At 42.1% G+C, this 27,088-nt stretch overlaps 1 protein-coding gene across 1 annotated transcript; it reads left to right on the forward strand.

Moving 5' to 3' along the window:
• The first annotated feature begins 263 nt into the window (after nt 1–263).
• LOC111962308 (FA complementation group A) lies at nt 264–26,876 on the forward strand. Its single transcript, XM_023985301.2, has 42 exons — nt 264–489; nt 1,129–1,241; nt 1,382–1,508; nt 1,604–1,746; nt 3,915–4,010; nt 5,060–5,133; nt 5,301–5,401; nt 5,552–5,665; nt 5,792–5,855; nt 5,950–6,062; nt 6,190–6,266; nt 9,053–9,194; nt 9,386–9,519; nt 9,625–9,735; nt 9,844–9,939; nt 10,127–10,186; nt 10,519–10,607; nt 10,737–10,797; nt 10,900–10,949; nt 11,074–11,150; nt 11,309–11,413; nt 11,489–11,622; nt 11,796–11,866; nt 12,444–12,543; nt 12,659–12,846; nt 13,001–13,094; nt 13,313–13,531; nt 13,642–13,715; nt 20,492–20,623; nt 20,733–20,811; nt 20,946–21,106; nt 22,694–22,799; nt 22,988–23,047; nt 23,149–23,253; nt 23,351–23,466; nt 23,612–23,762; nt 24,238–24,300; nt 25,361–25,463; nt 25,578–25,653; nt 25,745–25,895; nt 26,031–26,129; nt 26,422–26,876. The coding sequence occupies exons 1-42, from the start codon at nt 429–431 to the stop codon at nt 26,518–26,520; spliced, it is 4,389 nt and encodes a 1,462-aa protein (XP_023841069.1). The 5' UTR covers nt 264–428; the 3' UTR covers nt 26,521–26,876.
• The last annotated feature ends 212 nt before the right edge of the window (nt 26,877–27,088 follow it).

A 27,088-nucleotide genomic window follows, 5' to 3' on the forward strand; every position in this document is an offset into this window, starting at 1 on the left:
ACTATTATTTTCTAAATTGGATAGCTGAATCCAGATGRTCTATGATCAATCTTTACACTATCTTAAATATAGATGCCAGCTATATTAGTCAATCATTTAAAAAATAAATAATTTAAGATGATAAAAAAGCTACGTTTTTAGCCTTGAACAAAGCTTTAAATTCAGGGGTTGTTTTTGATTGGCCTGGTATGTCAACAGAATACCGTCCGTGGATTGGCTGCGCAAAACCAGACTCAGACCAATGAGAGTAAAGAGCGCGCGGGACATGGAAGTAGCTCGACAACAACATCCGACCATGTCAAAAAATGATTAGCTAGTTAGCCAGCATATCAAAAAACATTCTCAATAACTTGCTAGCTAGCTGACTCACTTTACTAGGAGGTGAAAATGCTTGTTCTTGTTGCATACTAACGTTAATTGCCATAATCATGTCGCTAGGTGCGTCAAGTATGTGTCCCACTCAGAAAAGGACACTCTCGTGTCTGCTCGGTAAGTTGGCTAGCTAGCTAGCGGTAGCTTTGCACCACAACCACAAGTAGCAATATACTACCCCATTCGTAGATGCGAACTGCTTTAGCGCCTATTGACGATAGWAGCGGTGCTAATTAACTATCTGCGTCTCCAAACACCTGTGTGTAAACGGAAGACGGACGCCACAAACGTGTTTGTCATCATTGTCACTGAAAAATACTGTCGACTGCAATGTTAAAACCAGGTGCATTTTGCATTTRAGAAATTATTTTGATGTGATAAAAGTAGAGGGATTTATGTTTCTAGAAACGTACCGCAATTGAGAATCGATTGAGTATTTGGCTGTTTTGGCAAGTTTCAGAGCTAATTCGCCTTTATTTAACAGAACATGTAAGGTCATTGGACTATAAGGAGTAACGTTAACGTCACCTCAATAATGGACTAAATTAGCCGATCTACTTGCCAGGTCTTCCTCTCTCCTCCCGTTCTATTCTAATCTCTTCCATTCTCTAGTTTATCTAACGTTATTCCGTAGCCTCAACTTGATCTTGACCCATGTCTTGACTCAAAACCCTAATCAATCCTTCATTGTCAAAGACTTTACCTGACTTACAGATTCTATGATGATAAAAGAACACAGTGTTGATCCTCTCACAGCAGGGCGTGTTGGGAAGAGGCCAAAGCAGGAGAATGCACAGGATCTGCAGGAGGCAGCAGTCCAGCTGCTGAACAGACACCAGAATCTCTCAGATCTGTTTCTGGAGGTGGGGGTGAGTGAATGATTCAAGTCTAGACTGGGATGGAGTCAGTGGACTGTGGTAGCAAGGGGCACTATAAATAACATTTTGTGCCCTAAAKTAGACTTGTCAGATTTAGACACAGATTTAGATTTACTTTATCCTTCTTCTAGAGTCCAAATCCTTGCAATTTAATTTTCACGGAGTACTCGGGACAGAAAAAAGCAGCCAGTGAAAGTCCCTCACCTACAATTGGGGGTTCACTTCTGGGTGAGTTTTCAGGATATCTCCTCCATCAAGGTAAATACTCTCAATGTGTCAGTGGAGTATGTACTAGAATGCTACAATGTGTGTGTGTGAGATAATTATGTAGAAATTGATATGTGTGTTTTCAGTGAGTGAGTTGAGGAGGAAGGCTGGGGAGCTGGGGGTCCCGGTGGCAGCCCTGTCAGTGAAGATGGTGGTAGAAAGACTGTTGGACCTGACCGGCCATATCAAAGGGGACCGAGAGCAAGTGCTGCTCAACTCCACTCAAAGGGTTTGTGCTGGGAWTAATGTCTGGATATGCATCTATGTCGATGTTTGTTGTCCCCCACAATTAAATTGGCCGTCATTGTAAATAAGAATTTGTTCTTAACTGACTTGCCTAGTTAAAAAAATGAAATTATAATCGGGGACRGGTCTGTGGATCTGTCGCCGTACGAAAGTCATGCGATATCTCAGACAGTACTGGCTCAATTTTGACGAAACTTGGGTTAATGATGCRTCTTGCCATAGAGATTTGGCATTTACAAAATGACTCTGATTGGCCCAAGGTGGAAGCTATAGTAGTTAACTGAAATTTGTTAGTCACAGGATACCTCAATTGGCCCAAGGGGGGTGGGTGCTGCATCATTTGTGTGGTACGACATGTTTACTGTTGCCTTATTTCAAGTATGATTTTTCATCATCCAACATCTAGGCCTATAGGTAGGGGTGAAAGTAAGCCTGTCCAGTATGGAGTCCCAGCAAAATAAATAGTGGAGGTACAGTGTTCTGGTAAAACACAACCCTATCACAATAATTAAAACAAAGATGTCTGGAAAGCTGTAGGTTATTATAYCATAATTTATCATTATCGCTTGTCAGTTGCATGAAACATTTTGGAATGGACTTGAAAACAGGTGGTATACGCTCCAAAATGTGGTGTGGTTCCATGTGAACACTAACATTTTACCAAGGCAGAGATGACTGGCCAGGGCCGAGACGCGCACAGACAGCAGTGGACGCATCAATCAATTCAGGTTACAAGTGTATGTATCAATGAAGGGATTCGATTAATCCCCCTGAACTGGGTAAGCGTTGATTGCATTAAATTTGGAACTAGCCTGCCTCCCGGGTGCGAGCAGGGTGGCTTGTTCTGGCCGACATGGCGAAGACGGCTCGAAACAAAAGTGATGGAGGTTAATCGCATGGAGTAATGAGTACGATTCTGTGTTTTCATGTGCAAAAGTGATAGATTTTGATAAAAACACTTTTTGGCTTTCATAATGATATATATATATATATATATATTTATATATATATTTTTTCATCTTTGACATACCTAATAAACTGTATACCACTCTGTTCACGAAAAAGGATCGCTCCTACAGACAGTCACGTGGCTTTGGCTTGCTATATAAAGCAAGCAGGCAGACAGACATCAAGGCATTCGATTGAACGTTAGAATGGGCTAAAGGAGTGACCTAAGCGACTTTGAGCGTGGTATGATTGTCGRTGCCAGGCACGGCGGATCCAGTATCTCAGAAACAACCACCCTGTCATGGGCTTTTCGCGCACGACAGTGTCTTGGGTTTACAGAGAATGGTGTGACAAACAAAAAAACATCCGGTCAGCGGCAGACCTGTGGGTGAAAAACAGCTCRTTGATGAGAGAGGTCRATGAAGAATGGCAAGAATCATGCACGCTGACAGACGGAACACAAACAGACAAATAATGCCGCAGTATAACAGTGGTGTGCAGAATCTCAGAAAGCACAACTTGTTGATCCTTGCCACTAATGGGCTATTGCAGCAGATGACCACACTGGGTTCCATTCCTATCAACTAAAAACAAGAAGCAGCAGCTCCAGTGGGTACGCAATCACCAATGCTGGACAATTGAGGAGTGGAAAAACATTGGCTGTGCCAACGAATCCCAGTTCCTGTTGCGTCATGCTGATGGCAGAGTCAAGATTTGGCCTAAGCAGCATGAATCCATGGCCCCATCCATCCTGGTGTCAACGGTACAGGCTTGTGGTGTACTGGTGTGGGGATTGTTTTCCTGGCTCACATTAGGTCCCTTGATACTAATTGAGCAACGGTTGAATGCCACAGCATATCTGAGCATTGTTGCTGACCAAACCCAATAGAGCAAGGATGGGCAACTTTGATGGGGGTCAGTGCACTGTTGTAGATGCTGGATTTATTTTCGAATGGACAATCGTGCCTGGTGTTTGAAGTGATTTGTTTGACAATCAGATGAAAACATGCCTGGTCGTGTTCATGCCACATTAAAAGGTTTTACGGTTAAATTATATGTATTTACTACTAGGCCCATAAAAATAATTTGGTGGTCCCGTACCAGGAAGAAATTACATCTAGTTTCAACCCTGCCTATAAGACTATTGTTTGAGATGTTTTACATAGCCTATGCCTTTAGGAATGTTCATTGTCCTCTGTCCAGGTCCAGCTCTCCGTGCTTTTCCAATCAACCCGTGAGCTTCTCTCTCTTGAAGCCTTCTGCTCTAAACTCTTCTGGCAGGAGTACTGGAGGGATCAGGTGAGTGTGTGCACACAAACCAGACTCTTGTCTTTATACTGCCAATGCCATACCTTTGGGTTTTGGCAATTTGAGCCTATTGTAGATTTTTTGTTTCATATATCTGTTTGTGTGTACCTGACAGTTGCCTGACAGTTTTTTTTTCCCATCAACTTGTCCAGTGATTTTTGTTGTCAACAGTTAGAAAGTTTGCATAGAAAATAGATGCGACAATTGCCTGTTACGGTGTGTTTCCATTGATCTGTCTTGTGTCGATTTAAAAACATCTGGACGTAATGTCACAAAACAAAAGTTTCTGCAAAAACCTAGGACCCTGGAGTGTTTCCAATATCCATTTAGGCAAATTGCACATTAATAAATTGGTGACAGCCTGTATGCCCTCSCACCTATCTGATTCATGTTCTGCAAAAGCTAGCATGGATAGAATGCAAGAATTGATTTGCCAAATTCTAATAATTCTCATGTGCCAACGTATCGCCATGGTCCGTGCCATGGGGAAACTTGCATCCAGAAAAGTAAAGCGAACCATTTCATTCATTCTTGAAAGTCAGGACAATCCTTGTCCTGCAAATAAAATACACTTTTTTTTTTAAATAGTTTAAAAAACTTATATAGCATGCAGTAGGCATGTATAACTAATGTGAAGTCGAGCTTTATAGTTACGTGATGACATCACGTCTCCTGTACCCTGCGTACCTTCAGAATAATACGAATATTTTTATTTATTTTTGAAATGTTCTTTTGTTTCGTCAGAGAAAATATGTGTAGTGATGTCATGTGTTTTTTGTTTTGTTATTGTAATTTATAATAGGAAAAAAAAATATATATATTGATCATAATTTATATGAAAAACACTTTACATTATTTGTCGCGAATAAAGTTAGACAAAAGAGAAATCCAGCCCTGGCAAACAGACAACATTTTTCTCCTATAGCTACCGTTTCCATTACACATATCGCAATGTTATTTTTTTGTGACATTGACACAGTTTTACTAGACAAAAGCAATCAAAACCTGCCTAGTGATTTCCTTCCCTGTTCCTTGTGTAGAAACAGCCCATGCTGGAGGTGGTGTACCACTTACACACTCAGAATATCCTCTCTCTGGAGTACATGTTGGAAAGGTATCTGACATTCTAGCTGATAGCTACCCACTGTTATACAGTGTATTAGATTCTGTGTGTTGATTCAAAAGTATTTCAGATTGAAATGAGGTATGTGGGATAGAAACACAATCTCTATTAATTGCTAGGCTATTAATCTTCATATTTCACATGGGCTCTTATTGCAGTGAGAATGGGGTGAGGTCATGGTTGATGTCTGAGTTGAAGGCTCTGTGTGGTAGGACAGCTACTGAGGAGGGAGATGGAGTACCTCAGCAAGTTCTATCAAGTAAGCCTTTACAGTAGTGTTTCATCCATCACGTTGAATCAGTACTATGTATACACATCTATTCTTATCTGGCAATCACCTCACCTCAGTCTACCAGTGTTGTGTCCATATGTGCTCTTTCTATACGTGCAAATGTGTATTGTGTTGCAGCTGTGGTATCTGTGTTGGTGCGAGCTGTTTTTGAGGAAACCCAGGACTCCACAGCAGCACCATGCAGGAGGCTGTCCCACGTGTGCCGTTCAGTGCTGGATGACATGCTCTCCTGTGAGTATACAATCCCTCTCATTGCAGCTCAAAGCTGCGTTCAATAGACAGAGGCTCTATCTTGTCCAACTGCTAAGATTMTTTTGTTAACCTTTTGTGATATTATTTTTGTCCATTCTTTTTAAGGGGTACTGGATACTTTGAATTGCAAACAAACCCTGCAGTCTGGTGAAACAACAGCTGAATTATGGTAAAGGAGAAAAGGCTGCCAACCAAACGGAATTATAGAACAGGCATAATAATCCATATTCACTCTTTTTATGTCTCTCTTTCTGTTTGAAAAGGGTACAGATGTTTGATGCTTCCTTGTGTGGTGTGTCTGTATCACCTGATGCACTGCGCCGTTTCTTCACCCACTCTCTCACACACACTCTCACCTACAGACCGAGACTCAAAGGTAAGATCACAGAACTTATCATTGACATCTCTCTTTAATATAGCTTCTCTTGTAAAACAGCCACCTATGTTGTCAAGTTTTATCTCATCCTGTCATCTGAGTGTTCTCCTCAACCTGTATTGTCTAGTATCTGATGCCATTGCCATGCAAAGAGAGTGGGGCTTTGCTAAAACCTGCAGACTGTTGACCTCCTTGTTTCGTAAGGTAAATGACTTGTGCTTTGCTCTACTCTGTTCTAAAGAAACATGTAGATACCTTTTGTACATCTATAAATAGATTAACCTGTCTGGTTAATGTGAGCTGCTTCTCAAAATATGTATTTTCTTATGTAGTTATTTGTGTGAATGTACATGTACATCAGAACGGGAATGATAATATCCCAGTGGGTGTGATTTATGACATCATGGTGTTTTCCAGGACATTGTGATCTTTTGTGAAAGTACGGTAGGATGTGTTCATTGTATTATTAAGATTGACATTTGAAACATGTACATTTTTCTTTGTGTTAACTGTCAGGAATTGTGAATTTGCCCAAGGTTTGGGAATGCTGGATACAAGGATAAGGCGAACAAATTCTATATTTAAAGGTTTATTAGACAGACATATGCATATGGGGCGACAGACACGTTCCTCTGAGAGGTTCATAGTAATCTGCCAACCTACTCAAGGGCAGGCATAAATATTCTTTCTTATCTGTTCGTTCTTCAAGTGTTCCAGGCCCCTTGCCTGATGACTCAGAGCAGTGGAAGAATTCAGTCTGTTTGCTACATACAGTGCCTTAAAGTATTCACACCCCTTGGCCTTTTGCACATTGTGTTGTGTTACAGCCTGAATTTAAAATTGATTAAATAAATATTTTTTTTGTAACTGGCCTACACACAAAAACCAATGTCAAAGTGGAATTGTGTTTTTAGACATTTTACAAATTCATAAAAAATGAAAATCTGAAATGTCTTGAGTCAATAAATAATCAACCTCTTTATTAGGGCAAGCCTAAATAAGTTCAGGAGTAAAAATKTGCATAATAAGTTGCAAGGCCTCACTCTGTGTGCAATAAGTGTTTAACATGACTTTTGAATGACTATCTCTTCTCTGTACCCCACACATACAATTCTCTGTAAGGTCAATCAGTGAATTTTGAGCACAGATTCAAACACAAAGACCAGACGTTTTCTAATGCCTCACAAAGAAGGGCACCTGTTGGTAGATGGGTAAAAAAAGTCAAACAGATATTGAATATCCCTTTGGGCATGGTGAAGTATTTAATTATACTTTGGATGGTGTATCAATATACTCAGTCACTACAAAGATACAGATGTCCTTCCTAACTCAGTTGCTGGAGAGAAAGGAAACCGCTCATAGATTTCACCATGAGGCCAATGTTGACATTAAAACAGTTAGAGTTTAATAACTGTGATAGGAGAACTGAGGATGGATCAACAATATTGTAGTTACTCCACAATACTAACCTAATTGACAGAGTGGAAAGAAGGAAGCCTGTACAGAATCAAAATATTCTAAAACATGCATCCTGTTGTCAAGGCACTAAAGTAATACTGCAGAAAATGTGGCATAGCAATTCACTTTTTGTCCTGAATACAAAGTGTTGTGTTTGKGTTAAATCCAATGCAACAGTGAGTATGACTCCAATTTTCAAGCATTGTGGTGGCTGCATCATGTTAAGGACTGGGGCATTTTTCAGGGTAAAATGGATTGGAGCTCAGCACAGGCAAAATCCTAGAGGAAAACCTGGTTCAGTYTGCTTTCCAGCATACACTGGGAGATTAATTCACCTTTAAGCAGGACAATAACCTAAAACACAAGGCCAAATCTACACTGRAGTTGCTTACCAAGAGGACTGACTGTTCCTGAGTGGCCTAGTTACAGTTCTGACTTAAATCTTCTTGAAAATCTATGGCAAGACCTGAAAATGGTTATCTAGCAATGATCAACAACCAATTTGACAGAGCTTGAAGAATTTTGCACAATCCACGTGTGGAACGCTCTTAGAGACTTACTCAGAAAGACTCAGCTGTAGTTGCTGCCAAATGTGATTATAACATGTTAGAACATTGATTCAGGGGGTTGAATACTTTATCTAATCAAGATATACGGAACAAAAATAAACTTCAGTCGGCTGAAGACCCTGGTGAGGATGACAAGCACGCAGATGAGCTTCCCTCAGACTGTTTCTGACAGTTCTATTTTTTACAAATKTAAGATTTTTTTTCTTACACTTTGACAGACTATTTTGTGTAGCTCGTTGACAAAAATGTACATTAAATCCATTTTAATCTCACTTTGTAACACAGCAAACTGTAGAAAAGGTCAAGGGGTGTGAATACTTTCTGAAGGCACTGTATTTCAGTCTGAGACTGCCGTCATTGAAGTTGTTTGTGGGGRTGTGAAAATGAGGGGTTGGATCAATTCCAACCAATAAAAGTATCAAAGTCTATGTGTTTTCTGACTCTGGCCCAACCCGTCAGTTTCTAGGAACAGGGAGAACAGTTAGAATGTGGTTGTGTTCTAGAAATTGTCAGGAGGTACTCGAATCCAGACTCATTGCGGAGAAGAAACTAATGTCTGTGGGTGTGGCTTAGCGTTTGGCCAGAGAAGGGAGTTTGGGTAGCCAGGCAACCCCTGGTCAAAACATGAATCAAGGTTGTCGGGTCCACTTGGGTCACAGAGTGAGCCGTATAATAGATGTGTATATCATTTGACACCACCGATGACAGAATTTACAGCTATTTGCCCTTGGTCTCAGGGAGGTCACCTAGGATACCAGGTTCTGCTTTTTGGTGATTCCTAACCTCTTGGAAGTCACTCGGGTTCAGTTCAGATTTAAGAGGGAACATGGCTCCAGTCCATTTAGTAATTGACCTGTAAAACCGGTCTATAGAATAACAAGTGTAAACTTTTTCTTTTGCAGAGATGTGACTTGACTGTCTCTGTGGTGTAATACAACATCCAGCCCTTTCTCTTTGTCTTAGTTGGCAGTGATATTCAAGGTAGAGGAGCTTCTCTCTCACCTGCAGCAAGTATTGGAGACGCATGAGGTCAACTGGCAGCATGTGCTCTCCTGTCTCTCCACCCTGCTGGTGTACAATCCAAACACCCAGCCTAGCCTAAAAGGTACGCACAAATCAAAATAAAAGTTTATTCATCACGTGCACAGGATCCCCAGTGGGTGTAAATGGTACACTGAAATGCTTACTTGCAGCTCTTCCTTAACAGTGTAGAATAAATGTAAAGTAGCAGCACACACACACACTTAAATGTCATAGGAGTGTTGTTGGAAATAATTATTTTTCTCTGTAACTCAGAGCTGCTGTCCAGGCTCCTAAGCTCAGCGTTTGAGGGGTATGACTTGGAGAACATGATCACTGCCTTCCTCCTGGCCCGTCAGGGTGCGCTTGAAGGGCCTGGTGTTTTCCCCTCCTACAGCGAGTGGTTTAAGGCAAGTCCCCTCAGCTTAGTCAGTGGCTACTAGAATATTATTTATTGGTCCCCTTCTTATGTTTGGCTCTTTTCAATAAAGTTGGCTTCTCTCCTGTCTTCCTAGATGTCTTTTGGTGGTGCTAGCAGTTACCACGGCAACAGTAAGAAGTCTTTGGTGTTCCTGCTAAAGTTCCTGTCGGACCTGGTGCCCTTTGACCCCCCACAGTATCTGAAGGTCAGGTGACAGACACTGTTTGGCTCTACTTTAACACTTTACTGCTGGTCTGGGCCCAAATCTAAGTGTTTCTGAATGCTAATGTCTCTGGATTGTCTGGTCTCTCAGGTCCACATCCTCCATCCACCCTACGTGGCAGTGAAACACCGGGCCCTACTGCAGGAGTATGTATCCCTCACCAAGACCAGACTGGCTGACCTGAAGGTAGGGCCTAGATTCGCTGAACCAGTATTTGATGGTACATAGACAGACTGAGAGACATAATACAGTTATTACAATGTAACTAACTCGTACTGTTTGATGTGTCATACCACAAACCCTCTCATCATGCAGCCCATTAATCTACTCTCCTCCAGCTGTATAAACAGGGTCGCCATGTCTCTGTCTGCAGGTTTCAATTGAGGAGATGGGCCTTTATGAGGATATCTCTGGAGCAGGAGCCTCAGTGCAGGTTAGAGTGCCTTCTGACAGGAATCTCTTTTACCCCACCTCTTTAAGGAATACCTAGGATAGGATAAAGTAATCCTTCTAACCCCCCCCCCCTTAAAAGAGTTAGATGCACTATTGTAAAGTGGTTGTTCCACTGGATATCATAAGGTGAATGCACCAATTTGTAAGTCGCTCTGGATAAGAGCGTCTGCTAAATGACTTAAATGTAAATGTAAATGTAAATGTTCTGCTGGTTGTTTATGCATTTGTGTACTGTCCCTTTTCAATTGTTTTTTTATATGTGCTCATGAATGTGTGTATCACTCTTTGTATCTGTTCAATATGCCTTCTCAGCCCCAGTGTCAGGCACGTCAGGATGTGGAGAAGGCAATCTCGTTGTTTGGGAGCACAGGAAGGATATCTGCCACTGTCATGGAGGCCAGGTACACTACAGCATGCTACATAACTCTCACAAATCACCTATTGAGATCAGTGTACTGCATGACCTACTTATCCTGTTGTCCTACACTGTCTTTATGTTTTAAAACACTCATACTCTTTTCCTACTCCAGCATTTTCAGAAGGCCTTATTTCCTGTCTCGTTTCCTCCCTGCCCTCCTAACCCCACGTGTGGTAAGTGTTATGCTCTCTTGCTTTAGATTGCATGGATTTGACTGAATGGTGTGTTTACGGGGTCTGTCCAGATATTGTATTCTTTGTCTCTGTCCATTTCAGCTTCCTGTGAAGCCTGACGCCAGGATGAATTTCATAGATTCTCTTAAAAAGTATTTTCTGGCATTCACACTCAGCCATACAACCACTCACCACACAGTTTTCTGTCATATCTTTGAGACTGATACAGATGTTTTTTGTATATTGATTCCAGTTTTGTTTTCTGCTGTCTACTAGAGCGGAAAAGATCCCAGCTGCCCAGCACTCCTCCTACATAGAGTCATGTCAGAGAGAGAGACAGAGGCAACAGGACAGTGTGTACCATCACATTATACCATGTTTAACACCCTACGCATTTTAATATAATCATATATTTAATATTAGCTTATTCCACCCTAAGCACCACTGTAGTCATATATTTCTGTGCTTTTGTCCATGATTGAAGAGCTGTGTTTTACTTGTGTGTTATCAGGTAAAGGAGTCACTGTGGTGAATGATGATGATAACCCACAGGAGGTTCTACAGGTCCAACTACAGGAACATAGAGCCCTGCTAACAGAGGGGGGCAGTGACGGAGGTGAGCAGACTGCAACACACACACACACACACACCAAAGCAAACCTAACTTATCTCATTCTCTCTGGCTTTACAGAGGTGTCAGCACAGCTGGCCAGGATCTCTCACACTCTGAGTATTGTGTTCCCTGAACGTGCTGAGGAACTGGTCAGCCAGGCAGTCATCAAGCTTCATGTAGATGAGTCTACTTTCTCTGAGCTGCACAATAAAGTAGGAAGGAATGCGAGGAACTTCTGTATTTCTTTCTTTCTTCTACTGTTTTCCCCCTGCTCTGTCTCACCTTTTCGTTCCGGACTCTATTTGTCTGTCTGTCAGGTTATTTGTGCTGGCCACGCTCTCTGTCTCTCTCACACTGTCTGCTTATCTGCCCTGTCTTTGTTCAGGTGGTGAACATGATCCTGAGGAGCTTCTGCCAGAGCCTTTTGAACACCTCCAGAATAAGCCCACCAAATAAGTGAGGAACTAATCATGTCACTTAGTAAAAATCTGAAAGATGTATGGAAGAGTGAGATTGTTTTTAAAGTCTATCAAATCAAATGTTATTAGTCAGATTGTCGTGTGTATTATGTGCTTGTTAAAGGCGGTGTGTATGTGGTCAATCTGACGTCTGCATTGGGTGTGCAGCATTTACAGTGGTACGGCCTCTGCAGAAGTCAGGGTATTCATACTTCTTGCGCTTCACAGAGCAGCGCAGAGCTGTTGAGCAGAGCTGTTGTGAAGGAAGTGAGTTTGTGTTTATACAGGACCTCCTGCCCCTACCTACCGTCAACCAATCATGACAATGCGGCACTATACGGAGCTCTCCTCATTGTTAAAAAATGTGTGAGGCACATGGCAATGCGGTACGGAGCTCAATTTGGCTTCTGCGTACCTCCGGATTTCCCGCAATTGCATCATACCCTCCATACGGAGCCTCCGACCACATTTTCGGATCAGGCGTAAATGGGCTCTTAACCTCCCAGTGTAACTAACACAAGTCAGCATAAAACTGCACTACTCTCATTTGAGTTTAATGTGACCTGTGACCCAAGACAGAGCCCCTGGGCATCCCAGTTTGTCAATATCCTGCTGGGACACAGACAGCTGCTCACTGCCCTCCTGCACCGCATGTGGGACCTGCTTCACAACCAGGTATCCATCTCCATTTAATTTTTACTGCCTCTTTCTTTCTCGCGCTCTCTCTCCTTTTTACCTCTTTCTTACCCCCCCTTTTCTAACTACAGTCATCTTCTGTCCTTCTCTATAGGGGGTATCATTGAGTGCTGCACATGTGCTTGGACTGGCAGCCTTTGTTGTGCACCTTCATACCTCCCAGGCACAGTGCCCCAAGGTGCAGCTGTGCCCACCCCTGCTGCCCGGCCCTGTGTCAGTACCAGAGGCACTGACCACTGCTCTACCCTGCACCACCCAAACCAACATGCTATTCTGTGTTAGGTGGGTGAGACTGGAGAGGGACCCTCAGCATCTAGGATTACATAAAATAATTATACAGTATATTATAAACAAAAAGGCACAGTTAACTTTAGTTCAATAGGACAGTGTTATCATAAGATGTATTTATGTGGACAGCTTTGTTTTTGTTTGCCAGGTTCTGCGTGGCTGCAGTTTGCTATGGTCTCTGTAGGAGTGAGTCACTGTGTGATCAGCCGCAGCAGTATAATCCCTGCGGCCTCTATAAAAAGGTATGCACGTTATTCTTTCAGTGTCACTGAAATGATGCTCTCTCTTATCACCCAGCCACACTCTGAGATGCCCTTTATGCAAGCAGCAGGGGGCTGGTGTTTGAGCAGAATGTCACATACAGTAGGGCTGCAGTTGTACCTCTCTGCTTGACTGCACTGATCACTGTCCTGCGTATTCCTGAGTGTGTGTGTGTGTTTTTTGTATTTGGTATTTGTAGCTGCTGTACCTAATTCCCAGACTAATGCCAGATATGAGGAGGTTGCCCATTGAAGCGAGTGGGGAAYCGGAGTATGTGGGGGCAAACAAACAGGGTGAGGAGGAGAATCGTGGGTTGTGGAAGAGTGTTACTGACACAAATACGACCTGGAGGAAGTCAGCCTGGGCGCTATGGAAACACGCCCCCTTCCGTCTCCTAGGAAAACTCCCAGAATACCAGGTGAGGATAACTGTCTATACATTGGCGTAAAGCTCCACCAGCCATCTCAGCACATTGACATATCTGCTTCTCATTTTCTTGGAGAAGTTCTAATTTTCTTCTTTTTCTAGTTCTCATTTTCAGAGTGGCTGGCAGCTGAACTCAGAGTTCAGAGGAGTGAGGATGCCCTGTCTGACCCAGATAGGTGAAGCACATGCCTAAATATGCAGCGCATACACACATTAATATAAAAGTTTGGTACATGACCAAAAGAATGTGGACATTTGCTTGTCTAACATCTCATTCCAAAATCATGGGCATTAATATGGTGTTGGTCCCTCCCTTTGCTGCTATAACAGCCTCCGCTCTTCTGGGAAGGCTTTCCACTGTATGTTGGAACATTGCTGCTGGGACATGCTTCCATTCAGCCACAAGAGCATTACAGGCTAACTACACCGATCGCGTTGCAAAATAAATGTCAAAATCTTTATTATTCAGTTATTGCACCCCCACTGCTCGTGCGCGCCAACRAGCGTCTGCGTTGCCAAGGACTAAAATAGAAGTMAGTTCTATTTGTGACGCAGATCGCGCTGCAAGTCCTGCCTCTCCCATCTCCTCATTGGTTTATAGAAGCAGGTACCCACRTGCCATCTCGTCATTGGTTATACCCACGTGGGTGACTGAAAGACGAAAAAGGTCGGTGGAGGTAATGCACCTAATTTATGAAAGTTGCCAATCGCAATATAAAGTCAAGAGAAGAAAAGGCCTGGAAGGAGGAGAGATGACTAGAAACGATTCGGTTGAATGTTTTATGTGTGGATTAATTGGTGGAGTGGAGGACCTTGTGCATTTCAGGTAAAATAACAACTCTGTTTATATCCCAGAACAAATTAGCTAGCAACAGCAAGCTAGCTAAATAGGACAAATTAGCTAGCAACAGCAAGCTAGCTAAATAGGACAAATTAGCTAGCAAGTGCAAGCTAGCTAGCTAAATTGCCATRAATGTTTAATGCTTTTCGACCTGTCTGGTTCCACTGGTTGATAAGGACTTCTTTAATGAACACTTCACCGGTGATCTTGTATCGTTTCAGGTACAGGCCTTGGGTCAAGGAATATTGCTGCAACTTCAGACGATAGATTCATCATAACCTTTAATGAAGGAAACAAAAAGTGAAATTAACATTTCCTGGTTTCAATAAATGTTTTATTTCACATAGATTTCCCTAAGTAAGCATGTCCCTATTATTATAATTTTTTAAAAATATATATATTTTAGTTTTTAGGAAAAAACTGGATATTACACCTAGATATCCATAATATGACAACTAGAGGTCGACCGATTTATGATTTTTCAGCGCCGATACCGATTTATTGAAGGACCAAAAAAAAAGGACACCTTTTTTGGGGGGAATATATATAAATTTGTAATAATGACATTTACAACAATACTGAATGAACAATGAACACTTATTTTAACTTAATATAATRCATAAATAAAATCTATTTAGTCTCAAATAAATAATGAAACATGTTCAATTTGTTTTAAATAATTCAAAAACACAGTGTAGGAGAAGAAAGTTAAAGTGCAATATGTGCCATGTAAAAGCTAACGTTCAAGTTCCTTGCTCAGAACATGAGAACATATGAAAGCCGGAGGTTCAATATTCCCAGTTAAGAAGTTTTAGGTTGTAGTTATTATAGGAATTATGACGTGTCGACAATTTCTCTATACCATTTGTATTTCATATACCTTTGACTATTGGATGTTCTCATAGGCAYTTWAGTATTGCCAGCCTAATCTCAGGAGTTGATAGGCGTGATGTCATAAACAGTGCTGTGCTTAAGCATTGCTAAGAGCTGCTGGCAAACGCAGTAAAGTGCTGTTTGAATGAATGCTTACGAGCTTGCTGCTGCCTACCAMCGCTCAGTCAGACTGCTCCATCAAATATGAAGTCATAGACTTAATTATAATATAATAAACACAGAAATACGAGCCTTTGGTCATTAATATGGTCAAATCCGGAAACTATCATTTTGAAAACGAAATGTKTATTCTATCAGTGAAATAAGGAACCGTTCCAAATTTTATCGAATGGGTGGCAACCCTAAGTCTAAATATTGCTGTTGCATTGCACAACCGTCAATGTTATGTCATAATTATGTAAAATTCAGGCAAATTAGTTCAGTTTGCAATGAGCCAGGTGGCCACTGAACGCAAGAGAAGTGACACAATTTCCCTAGTTAATATTGCCTGCTAACATGAATCTTTTAACTACATTTGCAGGTTTAAACAAATATATACTTGTGTATTGATTTTAATTAAGGCATTGATGTTCATGGTTAGTTACATTATTGCAATGGTTGTGCTTTTTTCGCAAATGCGCTTTTGTTAAATCATCACCCGTTTGGCGAAGTTGAAGTAGGCTGTGATTCGATGATAAATTAACAGGCACCGCATTGATTACTAGCAACGCAGAACAAGCTAGTTAACCTAGTAATATCATTAACCATGTTTAGTTAACTAGTGATTATGTGAAGATGGATTATTTTTTATTTTTTTTAGATAAGTTTATTGGTAGCTAGAAACTTACCTTGGCTCCTTGCAACAACAAGGTCCTTTTGACGCAGGTGGTCAGCCTGCCACGCAGTTTCCTCATGGATTGTAATGTAATCGGCGTCCAARAAGGCAGATTACCGATTGTTATGAAAACTTGAAATCGATACTAWTAAATGAGCCCTAATCAGTCGACCTCTAATGACAACTGCGGTGTACAACATGGAAGCTTATCAGGTTCTGATCATCTTACTATGCTTCTTCACCCGAGATTTGCCCCGACTGCTAATCAATCAGCTCTTTATTCTCCAGGCTCTGCTTTGTCATCAAAATGGACAAGCTTGCAGTGAGTGACATGTATCCATTGTGATTTTCCCTGCTGACCTTGTTATGAGCAAAACTTGACAAGGACCTTCCCATTTTGGCCCTGATGTGTCTGTACATTTTTTTTTTTTTACCATCACCCATCCTTTCTTAGTAGGGTAGGCTTCAACCCATCATGAGAAACAATCAACAACGACCAGAACATCTTCCTTTCCTTTACATTTGGGCAGCGTGATGTAGTCAAGCTGTAGATGTCTGAAGGGTCCTGATGGGGGAGGTGCTCGTAGTGTATGTACTTTCACTCATCCCTTGGTGGTGTTTTCCATACAAATGTTGCAATTCGCCACGACAGCCTCAACCTCTTTCTGCTTCAGGATTCCACCATTTGCCCACAAAACGATAAACTATCTTGTCCACACCAATGTGTTCCAAAGAGTGGATCTGTGTCACCACGTAGGGTAAGAGTGCATTTGGCGCTACACATCTCAGGCTGTATTTCCACACACCTTCTTGATTGAGTTTGCACCCTGCAGCCATCCATTCCCACACTTCATCTTTTGGAGCTCTGCTTTGCATGTCTCTAATGTGTTACAATGTATCCACGGTGTATTTCCTAATCAGTTTAGGTGACAGAGGTGTTCTCTTGGCAGCCGCCTTGGCAGCTCTGTCAGCCAGGTCATAACCTTTACTCTCGTCTGTGCAGATTTTTTCCATGTGATTTCATTTTCAAGATTGAACTTGTCCAGGTAACTGGAGAGCATTCAGTAGAGCCATCACTTCTGGTCCATTCTTCACAGGAGCTCCCAGTGATGTCATGAATCCTCTGTTTTTCTATATTTTTCCAAAATCATGGGTAAGGCCGAAAGCATACCTTGAGTCTGTGTAGATATTAGCTGTTTTTCCTTCAGCCTGTTTACATGCTTCTGTCAAAGCCACCAATTCCGCCACCTGTGCTGATGTTCCTGCAGGTAACGAGTCTGTCACTATCACATTGTCCATTGTAGTAACTGCCCAGTCTGCCTTCCTCATACCCCCTTCCACAATGCTTGAACCGTCTGTGTATAAGATGTACTCAGGGCTTTCCAATGGATGACTTTTAGTAAACCCATCAGAGAGCTGATCAAAAACCAACTCACAGCAGTCGTGTTCAAGTMATGTAGTATCTGGATTACATGGTGTGCCACGTTGTATGATGATGTTAGGAGCCTCCAACACAGTGGACCACTTGTTCCAACGAGCCGCTGCGACCTGTGCAGCTCGATTCATTGTCAAAAGAGTATGAACAGCATGTGGACACTTGATGGTAAGATGTTGGTTGAGAACAAGCGATGCCACCATCGACACAGCGACGTAAGTAGCCTGCATAACTCTGTGACAGGGACCCCATCCCAATGCCTCATCATCCTGTTTTTTCGAATAGTAGCCTACAGGTTTCTCTTCTGCTGAATGAGTAATGTTGTTGGTTTCACTTGGAACCTGCACAACTCAGATAACAGCAGGTTTATTATGTTGATTGATGTCTATCCATTCGAGACAGCATGTCGACGTAGTTTTGTCTCTCCCAGTCAGTAGTTGTGGAAACAAAAGTGTTGCGCTAATCATTGTGTATGGATTGCATCAACTAATGTGTGATTGCCCCATTTTTGGAGGAGGTGAGTGCATCRCCATCTTTCATGATGGGTAACCCAATGTCTAACCTCCTCTGCTCTGAACCTTTCTTCAAATTCAACAAACGACTCTTTCTGTTTTTGAACACATTTGGTTMTCTCTCCCCAATTGGTGGTAGAATTGGTCAGACCCTTAAGGAAAACATGTATTGCTCTCCATCCATCGGCCACATCTTGCTCTTCACCACCCACAGCTCCCTTTACCATTCAAGTACGCCATGTTCACGGTTGTTCAAAACAAAGGCTAATAACTCTAACCCATCATAAGGATGTAGATTGTATAGTTTCTTATCGCTTTAAATGGTCCCACGTCTTCATACCCACATCTCGTGGATGCTTCAAAGTCTTTGACAACTCATCCAACTGTTTTGGAGATGCTGATTCATGTGATTACTGTCACCTGGGGTTTCTTTACTCCCTTTAACAGCCTGTGTTCTGGTTGGCATAAGACATCGTTTGTCACCGCTGTCAGAATCTGTTGACTCAAAGCCAGGCAGTGCTGATCAGATGCTTGAAACCTGATCATCTTGCGTAACTCAGCATGAGGGTAGATTGAGGGAACAAAGGGCCCACAGGTGGGGGCAAACTCTGCCACCCTTGCCTCCTGTAATTGTTGAATTTTGCCTTTTTAAGGTTTTTCAGTTCACCAGAGCCCTCACTCACTTTATCTCTCTGCAATGTCCTATCATGATTATGAAGAAAGAATTTCTCATCTCGTTTTATTACTTTGTGTCCATCGTGTCTTTGTTAATGAGTTAGACATTCTGTATTTTTCCCCAAGCTTTAGTATATCAGACAGATTCCATGTTCCAGCTTTGTCAACAATAACGGAATATTTATTTATCTCTTGCCTACACTTCAATCCAAGGTAACGCCAAGTAATTTAGTCTCCTCAACTTGTTCAACAGCCACACCATTCATTACCATATTCAGCTGAGGTCTAGAGCTTAGGGAATGATTTGTACCAAATACCAGTTTTATTACTGGCCACCCATTCCAAAACTGACTGCAACTCCTTTTATTTATTTTTGTATTTTACCCCATTTTCCTCACAAATATCCAATTACAATCTTGTCTCATCGTTGCAACTCCCCAACGGGCTCAGGAGAGATGAAGGTCGAGTCATGCACCCTCCGAAACATGACCCGCAAAATCGCGCTTCTTTACATCCGCCCGCTTAACCCGGAAGCCAGCTGCACCAATGTGTCGGAGGAAACACTGTTCAACTGACGGCTGAAGTCAGGCCGCAGGCTCCCAGCCCACCACCAGGAGTCGCTAGAGCATGATGAGGCAAGTGAAGTCTCCCCCGGCCAAACCTTCCCCTAACCCGGACAGCACTGGGCAATTGTGCACTGCCCTATGTGACTCCCGGTCACGGCCAGTTGTGACACCGCCTGGGATTGAACCCGGGTCTGTAGTGATGCCTCAAGCACGGCGATGTAGTGCCTTAGACTGCTGCGCCACTCGGGAGGCCCTGCAGCTCCTTTTTAAGAGTTTCAGTGACTTCCTTAACTGTGGTTGCCGACACGTACAGTGGGGCAAAAAAGTATTTAGTCAGCCACCAATTGTGCAAGTTCTCCCACTTAAAAAGATGAGAGAGGCCTGTAATTTTCATCATAGGTACACTTCANCTCATTTTGTCTGTCATAGTTGAAGTGTACCTATGATGAAAATTACAGGCCTCTCATCTTTTTAAGTGGGAGAACTTGCACAATTGGTGGCTGACTAAATACTTTTTTTGCCCCACTGTATATGGTTGAATCATCAGCATACATGGACACAAAGGCTTTGTTTAATGCCAGTGGCTGGTCATTGGTTAAAATAGACAAGAGTAGAGAGCTTAGTGAGCTTCCCTGCGGTACACCACACCCTACATGTTTGACATTAGAGAAGCTTCCATTAAAGAAAACCCTTGGAGTTCTATTAGATAGATATGAATCTACGATATGACTGAGGTTGAAAAGCTATAGCTCTCTCAACAACCGGTTATGGTCAATAACATCAAAGGCTGCACTGAAATCTAACAGTACCGCTTCTACAATCTTCTTAATATCAATTTCTTTCAATCAATCATCAGTCATTTGTGTCATTGCAGTACATGTTGAGTGCCCTTCCCTATAAGCATGCTGMAAGTCTGTTGTCAAYTTGTTTACAGARAATTAGCATTGTATTTGGTCAAATACCATTTTTCTCCAACAGTTTGGTAAGAGCTGGCAGCAAGCTGAAAGGTCTGCTGTTAGAACCAGTCAAGGCYGCTTTTTTCTTGGGTAGTGGAATGACTTTGGCTTTCCTCCAAGCCTGAGGACAAACACCTTCCTCTAGACATAGATTAAAGATGGGAGTGGCCAGAGTTGTCAATGCCTGGAGGTTTGTCATTATTGATCGATAACAATAATGTTGCTTACTGGTATGTAACAGAGCTTGCGTGTGTATCAGACAGGAGTATCAACAGTGGGCGTGTCAGCAGCAATACCTGCCATCTCCTCTGGACAAGGGGGGCTGTGCAGGAGACTTAAGGACAGCCTGCTCACACATTCTCAACGCTGTCATGGACCAGAAGACAGTATGGTCAGCATGATTTGGCTTATGGCCTCCTGCACCTCAGATCAYCCTGATTATTTGAATAATAGACATTGTTGAGTTGTTTAGTCTTTATTGCCTCTCTTTGTGTCCTTAGTGCTCCGACCCTGGAGAACACTGATCACAGACCCTCGGAGGCAGGCACCTGTCTCCCAGACATTTTCTCCAGACTTCAGGTACAGTACACAGGCCTTTTGATTGATTGGGTATGTTAGTTTGTTTCTGTACATGATTCCTGTTAATGCTTCGTATTTCCTGCATATGTTTTGCACTGATTTTCATGTGTGTGTGTCCTATGATGTCTTTATAGGAGATTGTCTATGAGATGGAGCTCACTAGTCGCTCTCAAAGGACTCAAGATAAGGGACATTTCCTATTGGATCTGATTTCACATAGATGCTCTGTGACCTCTGACCTGCGGAGTATCAGCAGTGAGCTTAGCATTCAGCTAACATTACATATATGGAACAGGTAATGTACAGACACATCCTCTATACTAGGGCTTTGGCGGTCATGACATTTTGTCAGCCGGTTAATTGTCATGCAAAAGAAACATGACAAGAAGAACATGTATTTCAGAAGAACAGAATATGAGTTGGCCTACTATATGTTATCTGGCTATGTGTCCTGCTGTAGGCTTGTTCACTTAGCAGACAAGATATGCTTATAAATCCCGTCCCATTATTTTATATTACGATTTTATAGTATGAMTATAAGAAGAATATTATTTTCCTCAGGCTGCACATGCTGTTCTCTCACCAACTGATCATATTTTCACCCATCAGATTATTCTCAATTTAATCTCGTCTTTACTAATATGTCAAATTTATTTAGATTTAGAATGTGAAAAAATAAATKTAATCTGTATGCACTCGGAAAGCAATTAGAGGCTGCTTTCTCGACGGTTGGTTTTTCAATCATGCCGTAAGCTACTCTGGTGATTTCATTCCACACATCAACCACTGTTTGAGGAGCATGGAGCCTCTTGCGATATTTCGCCCAAACTCTGTATGCCATGKGCTCTCCAACCTCGTCCTTCCAGCTACCCAGTGCTTAATTTGGGAAACCAATTCATATCTGTTTTGGAACATTGATAGTAACATGTTTTCACAAGGAAATAGGGATAGGATATTTCAATAAACTGTTGACAGCTCCTCTCTGTGCGCTGAAGAAAGGAATGAAGGAAAGAGGGGAGGAGATTGATACGTGCGGTGGTGAGATTTTCTGTAGCTAAAGGTAATGTGTCAGCCTATTAATTCTGAAAATATAAAAAATACCCTATTGCTAGGCTATTGAAAGTAAAATACAAATTCACTATGATTGTAGACTAACTCTGTCAGCTGTCCGGCTAGACCAAWTATGTACCAATTATGTACCATCTTAAATATTTTTTTAAATGTTTTTTTGCCATGCATAATATGCGGGTAGGCTATGTATTTTATAACGGTACAATCATTATTTGAATTCAGTTTTTTGGGGGGCGGGGTTCATGTATAGGCCTATGTGTATTTATAAGCTCTAATATGCGTATGGTGTTTAGAATTTATCATCACCTTAAAGAAAGCGCTTTCGTTGTTAGGCTTGTTGTTAGGCTTTGAAACAACATACCGTACACAACGACCATGTTTTCCACTAAGTTTCAAACTGTTGTTGAACTTCTCTCTTCAAATTGATCAATCACAATGAGCACAATAGTCATGAGTCTTGCCACCACTACTGTCACCACAACAGCCCTACTCTACACCAGTGATTCCAACAGCCCTACTCTACACCAGTGATTCCAACAGCCCTACTCTACACCAGTGATTCCAACAGCCCTACTCTACACCAGTGATTCCAAACATGGTCACCCCAGGGTTGCATATTTTTGTTCTAACTTAACTCACTGAACTGATTTAACCCTTGATTAGTTGATTTAGGTTTGTTAGTGCTGGGCTAGCAAAAATATGCAACACTGGGTGGGTCTGAGGACTGCTCTACACCATAGAGATCCACTGTACTACAGTGTGAACGTGTGTGTATATTAACTTTAACAAAACGTGTGTTTGTGTATCATAGGGTGATACTGGCACTCCCTGCAGTCATGTTGGTTACAGTGAAGACTGGCRGAGGGAAGAGGACTCTGGACTGTGAGACCCTCATGGAACATATCAACCAGTATCAGGTATGCCACAATGGGGGTTGAGAGAGGGAGGTTAGATTAATGAATCATTCATTCAAGCTAATGTATTGTAGCTACAGTCTGTGTGAATCAATCTGTAGTTCACTTCTCATCTTGACCAAACCACCTACTATAGATGCGTTTTCCCAGATTTGATCATTATCGTTATACAATATCTCTTTGTGTATCAGAGGAAGGGCTGTTCCCCAGCTGGACTGCTGCCCTACCACCTCACAGCACACTTCTTAAGAGTAAGTTCCACTCACAGATTATTAACTGTACTGCTCTAGACCTGGGTAGACAGTGTTAACAACATATTGTGATGTTTATCATATGAAATAATTTCTCATAGGCTGTGGTCATGGCCAGTGTGAGCTGTGACTGTGCATCAGGAGAAGTGAATAAGGCCATGTCCCTGATCAGTCTTCAATGTCCACTGCTCCTCGTCTCTGCCGGGGTACCGTACATTATACTTCCAGGATCACGTCTGATTTGTTTATCTGAGAGTTTTAATGTATGATGCTGACTCAGTGTAATTTGTGTGTGTTGGGCAGCACTGGTGGGGCCGTCTCTCCCCTGTATTGGTGTGTCTCTGGCATCGCCTCACTGACGGACAGCCCCTGCCTCAGCAGCTGCAGGTCCTGGCTGATTGTCACTTGTGGGTCTGCAGGTAAAACAGGATAATGCATATATGCCTGTGTATATAGACAGCATTTACTGATAATACTCCTTTACAAACTAAATATGTTGACTTTCATTTCTGTAATTTTTTTGCTCAATGATTGATTGTGTTTTTTGTCCTGTCTCCTTGGCAGTTCAAAGGAYGGAGTGTCATGCCCTGTCCCCTCTGCCCCGCCCCTGCTCCTGGCAGCTTGTCTGCACTGTGTATGGGAAGGCCAGGCGAGTGGCAAGGGCATCAGGACAAGCCTGGAGATGTTGGGACAGCTGACAGAGCAGCACAGTCAGGTAAGTACACTTTCCCTATCACCGAGTGTTTCAAACTCAACCTAGATGTTTGTTCAAAAGGTTCACTAGCCATGTTTGTAAGCTTTGATGGAGTGGACACAACACCGCCAATTGAGAAAATATATTTCACACCACATAAAGGAGGTCAAAGTGCACAGAAAAAAAATCCCCATTTACATAGGTTTCTTGGGATATATAGGTTTCTTGGAATATATTATTGGAATGTATTGGCAGTTGTGACACATTAGTAAGACACTGACACTCGCATGCTCAGAACTAACCTTTGGCCTCACACAAACACAGTTTCTTGTTCGTGATTCAGGAGTAGAGACACTCAGATRATTAGGGAACCAACTTAGCAGTTTTCTATTAGAGACGTGATCATTGTCACTAGACTCCATTTTGTCATTAGTTAGTAGACACCAGGGAAACTGCCATGTAACCTCAAATAATTTGTGCTGCCATTTGTCCCCAGCTGCTGGTGTTTCTGCTGTTCCTCTCTGTGACTGACCTCCTCACAACTTTTCTCACGCCCCAGGTACATTTACATTTAGCAGACGCTCTTATCCAGAGCGACTTACAGTTAGTGCATTCATCTTAAGAAAGCTAGGTGAGACAACTACATATCACAGTCATAGTAAGTACATTTTTCCTCAATAAAGTATTTATTAGCCAAGTCAGTGCTAGTAGGAAAAGACAAGTACAAGTTTTTTTGTGGGATAGGGGGGGGTCGCTGTGGGATTTAGTCAAGATACTGAAGAGGTGGGTTTTCGGAAGATGGGAAGGGACTCGGCTGTCCTGACRTTAGAAGGAAGCTTGTTAAACCATTGGGGTACATCATTCCTACACCTTAAGGCCAGGAKTGTTCCTGGCTAGGGCACATGGGAACTCCTAGCCCAGTGGTTCCCAAACGTTTTTTGCCCGCGACACCATTTTTTAATTAATTGTTTTTGTTGTTGCCCCCACCATGTAAAAAAGTTTTTGTCAACTGTCAATGTTTACTTTTTTAATTAGGGCTATGACAGTCTATTACAAATCAGTCAGACCGTACTTTTGACAGTATTTTAATCTGAAGGAAGTATGGTTTGAAGTGACAGAAATGCATCAAAGGTATTGGCAAGTTCAGAAGATCATCAGGCAATAATTTTTTATGAACTTCTGTGTAGAAAAGAACATCATCATTGATGTTCTGTTTCCTCTCCAGTCTGTTCTGAGTCCTGCGTGGCTACAAGTTCCTGGGAGTCTTATCTTTCAGTGATAGGGCCGTATGTTGTAGCTTAAGCTGTTGAAAAGATAGAGCCACATTTGTAGGAAGAAAACAGAAACCGCTCTGTTTATTACAACTGCATCTAGCTGCTACTGGAGTGACGTAATCCCGGTTCTATGAACCAAACGTGTTTAAAAAAAATTATAATTTCAGAGTTTCTCTTGCGATCCCATTTTCAAATCAGGCGACCCCTAGTTTGGGAAAYGCTGTCCTAGCCCTACATACTCAACAGTGTAACAGTAACGTATTCAACAGACTAAAACAACTTTTCTGCTAACAAAACATCACAATTACAACGTTTCATACAACTTTTGTGTGACATGCTACATAGAGGGTGAAGGGCCTACAGAGAGCTCAGGAACTCTGTAACGATATCCTGACTGTCCTTGTGGACTCTGCTGACTGGCTGCTACTATTCAAGTCACCTTGCTCTGGTACAGTATATAACTTKCTTATTTACAGTAGCCTCTAGCTTTGAATATGTCCTATTTTGTGTCTCTGTGATGTTATATTTGGTATTTTATAATATTTTGTTTTTCCTATTCAAGAAAAAGGGCTATACCAGCCTGTGGCCATGGTAACATCAGATGAATACACAAGACTGATGCCTTTAGCCTTTTACAGGTATATTTACTTGGTGGTCAAACTGTCAGTGTTGTCATCCATTTTCTTGTTTATATGTGAGTTCTGTATGTGTATTGTGTTTCCCTGCCAGCCTGGTCCCCCATCTTAACTTTGAGGTATTGGAGAAAACATTGAAGGCCCCAGGGTTCCTCCACACTGCTGTGCACTGCTACTCCTCCCTTATCAAGCTCTTTATGGACGGCCAGACTCCCTGCCCTGTGACCGAGCATYTGACTGACCAGGTGAGCTTATTTTGATATGCAGAAAAAGCAAAGATAATCATGTTTATTCATCACACTGTCACTGTGGTTGACTGGTATGTGGTCACCAAACTACTGACAGTGGCGTTTTTCTGAATCCGGGTTTTGGTCTCGCAGATGGACCCCTCATATATTCTGACTAGGGCCCAGCAGGTGCTTCTGAAGACTATATCTCTGACATCCCCAACCTCACTCTCTCAACATCAGCTGAACCAGGTAACACATTTGTGCACTGACCACCCAGAGTAAGGCTGATCTCAGTCTGTATTCCATAGAGTAGGACTGGGTTGTGTGGTACTGGGTTGAAATCAGATGGATATGATACATTTATTTGATTTTCACATACATCACACAACTACAGTCTATGATTTCTTTCTGGGCTTTACCTCGCATCAGACTCCGTTTTTTTACCAATGGCTGTCAAAACCCAAAATAATGATATACCCTGATACTTCCTTTTGAACTACACAATACCCTACTTGTGACCCTTTCTCTCTACTGTTCCTAGCTGGAGGCCTTATGTGTTGATCTGGACCCGGAGGTGGCAGCAGCTCTGGTCTTTCACCTCAGCTCTTCCAGCCTCAGCCCAGAGCTGGACTTCCTGTGAATGGATGGATATGGGGCTACAGGCACACCACGGACTGTTAATGACACTAACTTGGCTTCCTTCATGAACAAGATGTATAAAGATGATTAGTATGGGTGCGAGAGGACTTGGTCTTTGTCCTCCAATGAAGAATATACTTGGATAGCTACATTATAATGTTGCCTTTAGGTTACGTGGTTGGCAGTTGTATTTTAATTCTGTGTGAGTGGAAGGGATTGTGGTTTTGGGAGCGCAGTGTATATTCAGCATTGTAGAAAGATACCTGTACACAGAAGAGCCTGATCACTTGTATAGCTGTTTAAGTTTCACCAGCCCTTATGAACGTTGTAAGGAATAAACTTCATCAAATATCTTAATTTAAAAAAAGCATTTATCCATTTTCCACTATCAAGTATGCTGTGGGTTTAGAGCAGGTATGGGAAACTGGTGACCCCCCCCACCATTTTTAGGAACACTGGGGTCTCAACATACTGAGTTAGAATAGTATTATATACAAGGTGCAATTTTGTAATTTGGTTGTGCATCAGCAGTTTCTCTAGTTATGTCAGTCACACAATTAGCCCATGTC

This window comes from Salvelinus sp. IW2-2015, linkage group LG4q.1:29, assembly GCF_002910315.2.
Source record: "Salvelinus sp. IW2-2015 linkage group LG4q.1:29, ASM291031v2, whole genome shotgun sequence".
NCBI classification, from domain to species: domain Eukaryota; kingdom Metazoa; phylum Chordata; class Actinopteri; order Salmoniformes; family Salmonidae; genus Salvelinus; species Salvelinus sp. IW2-2015.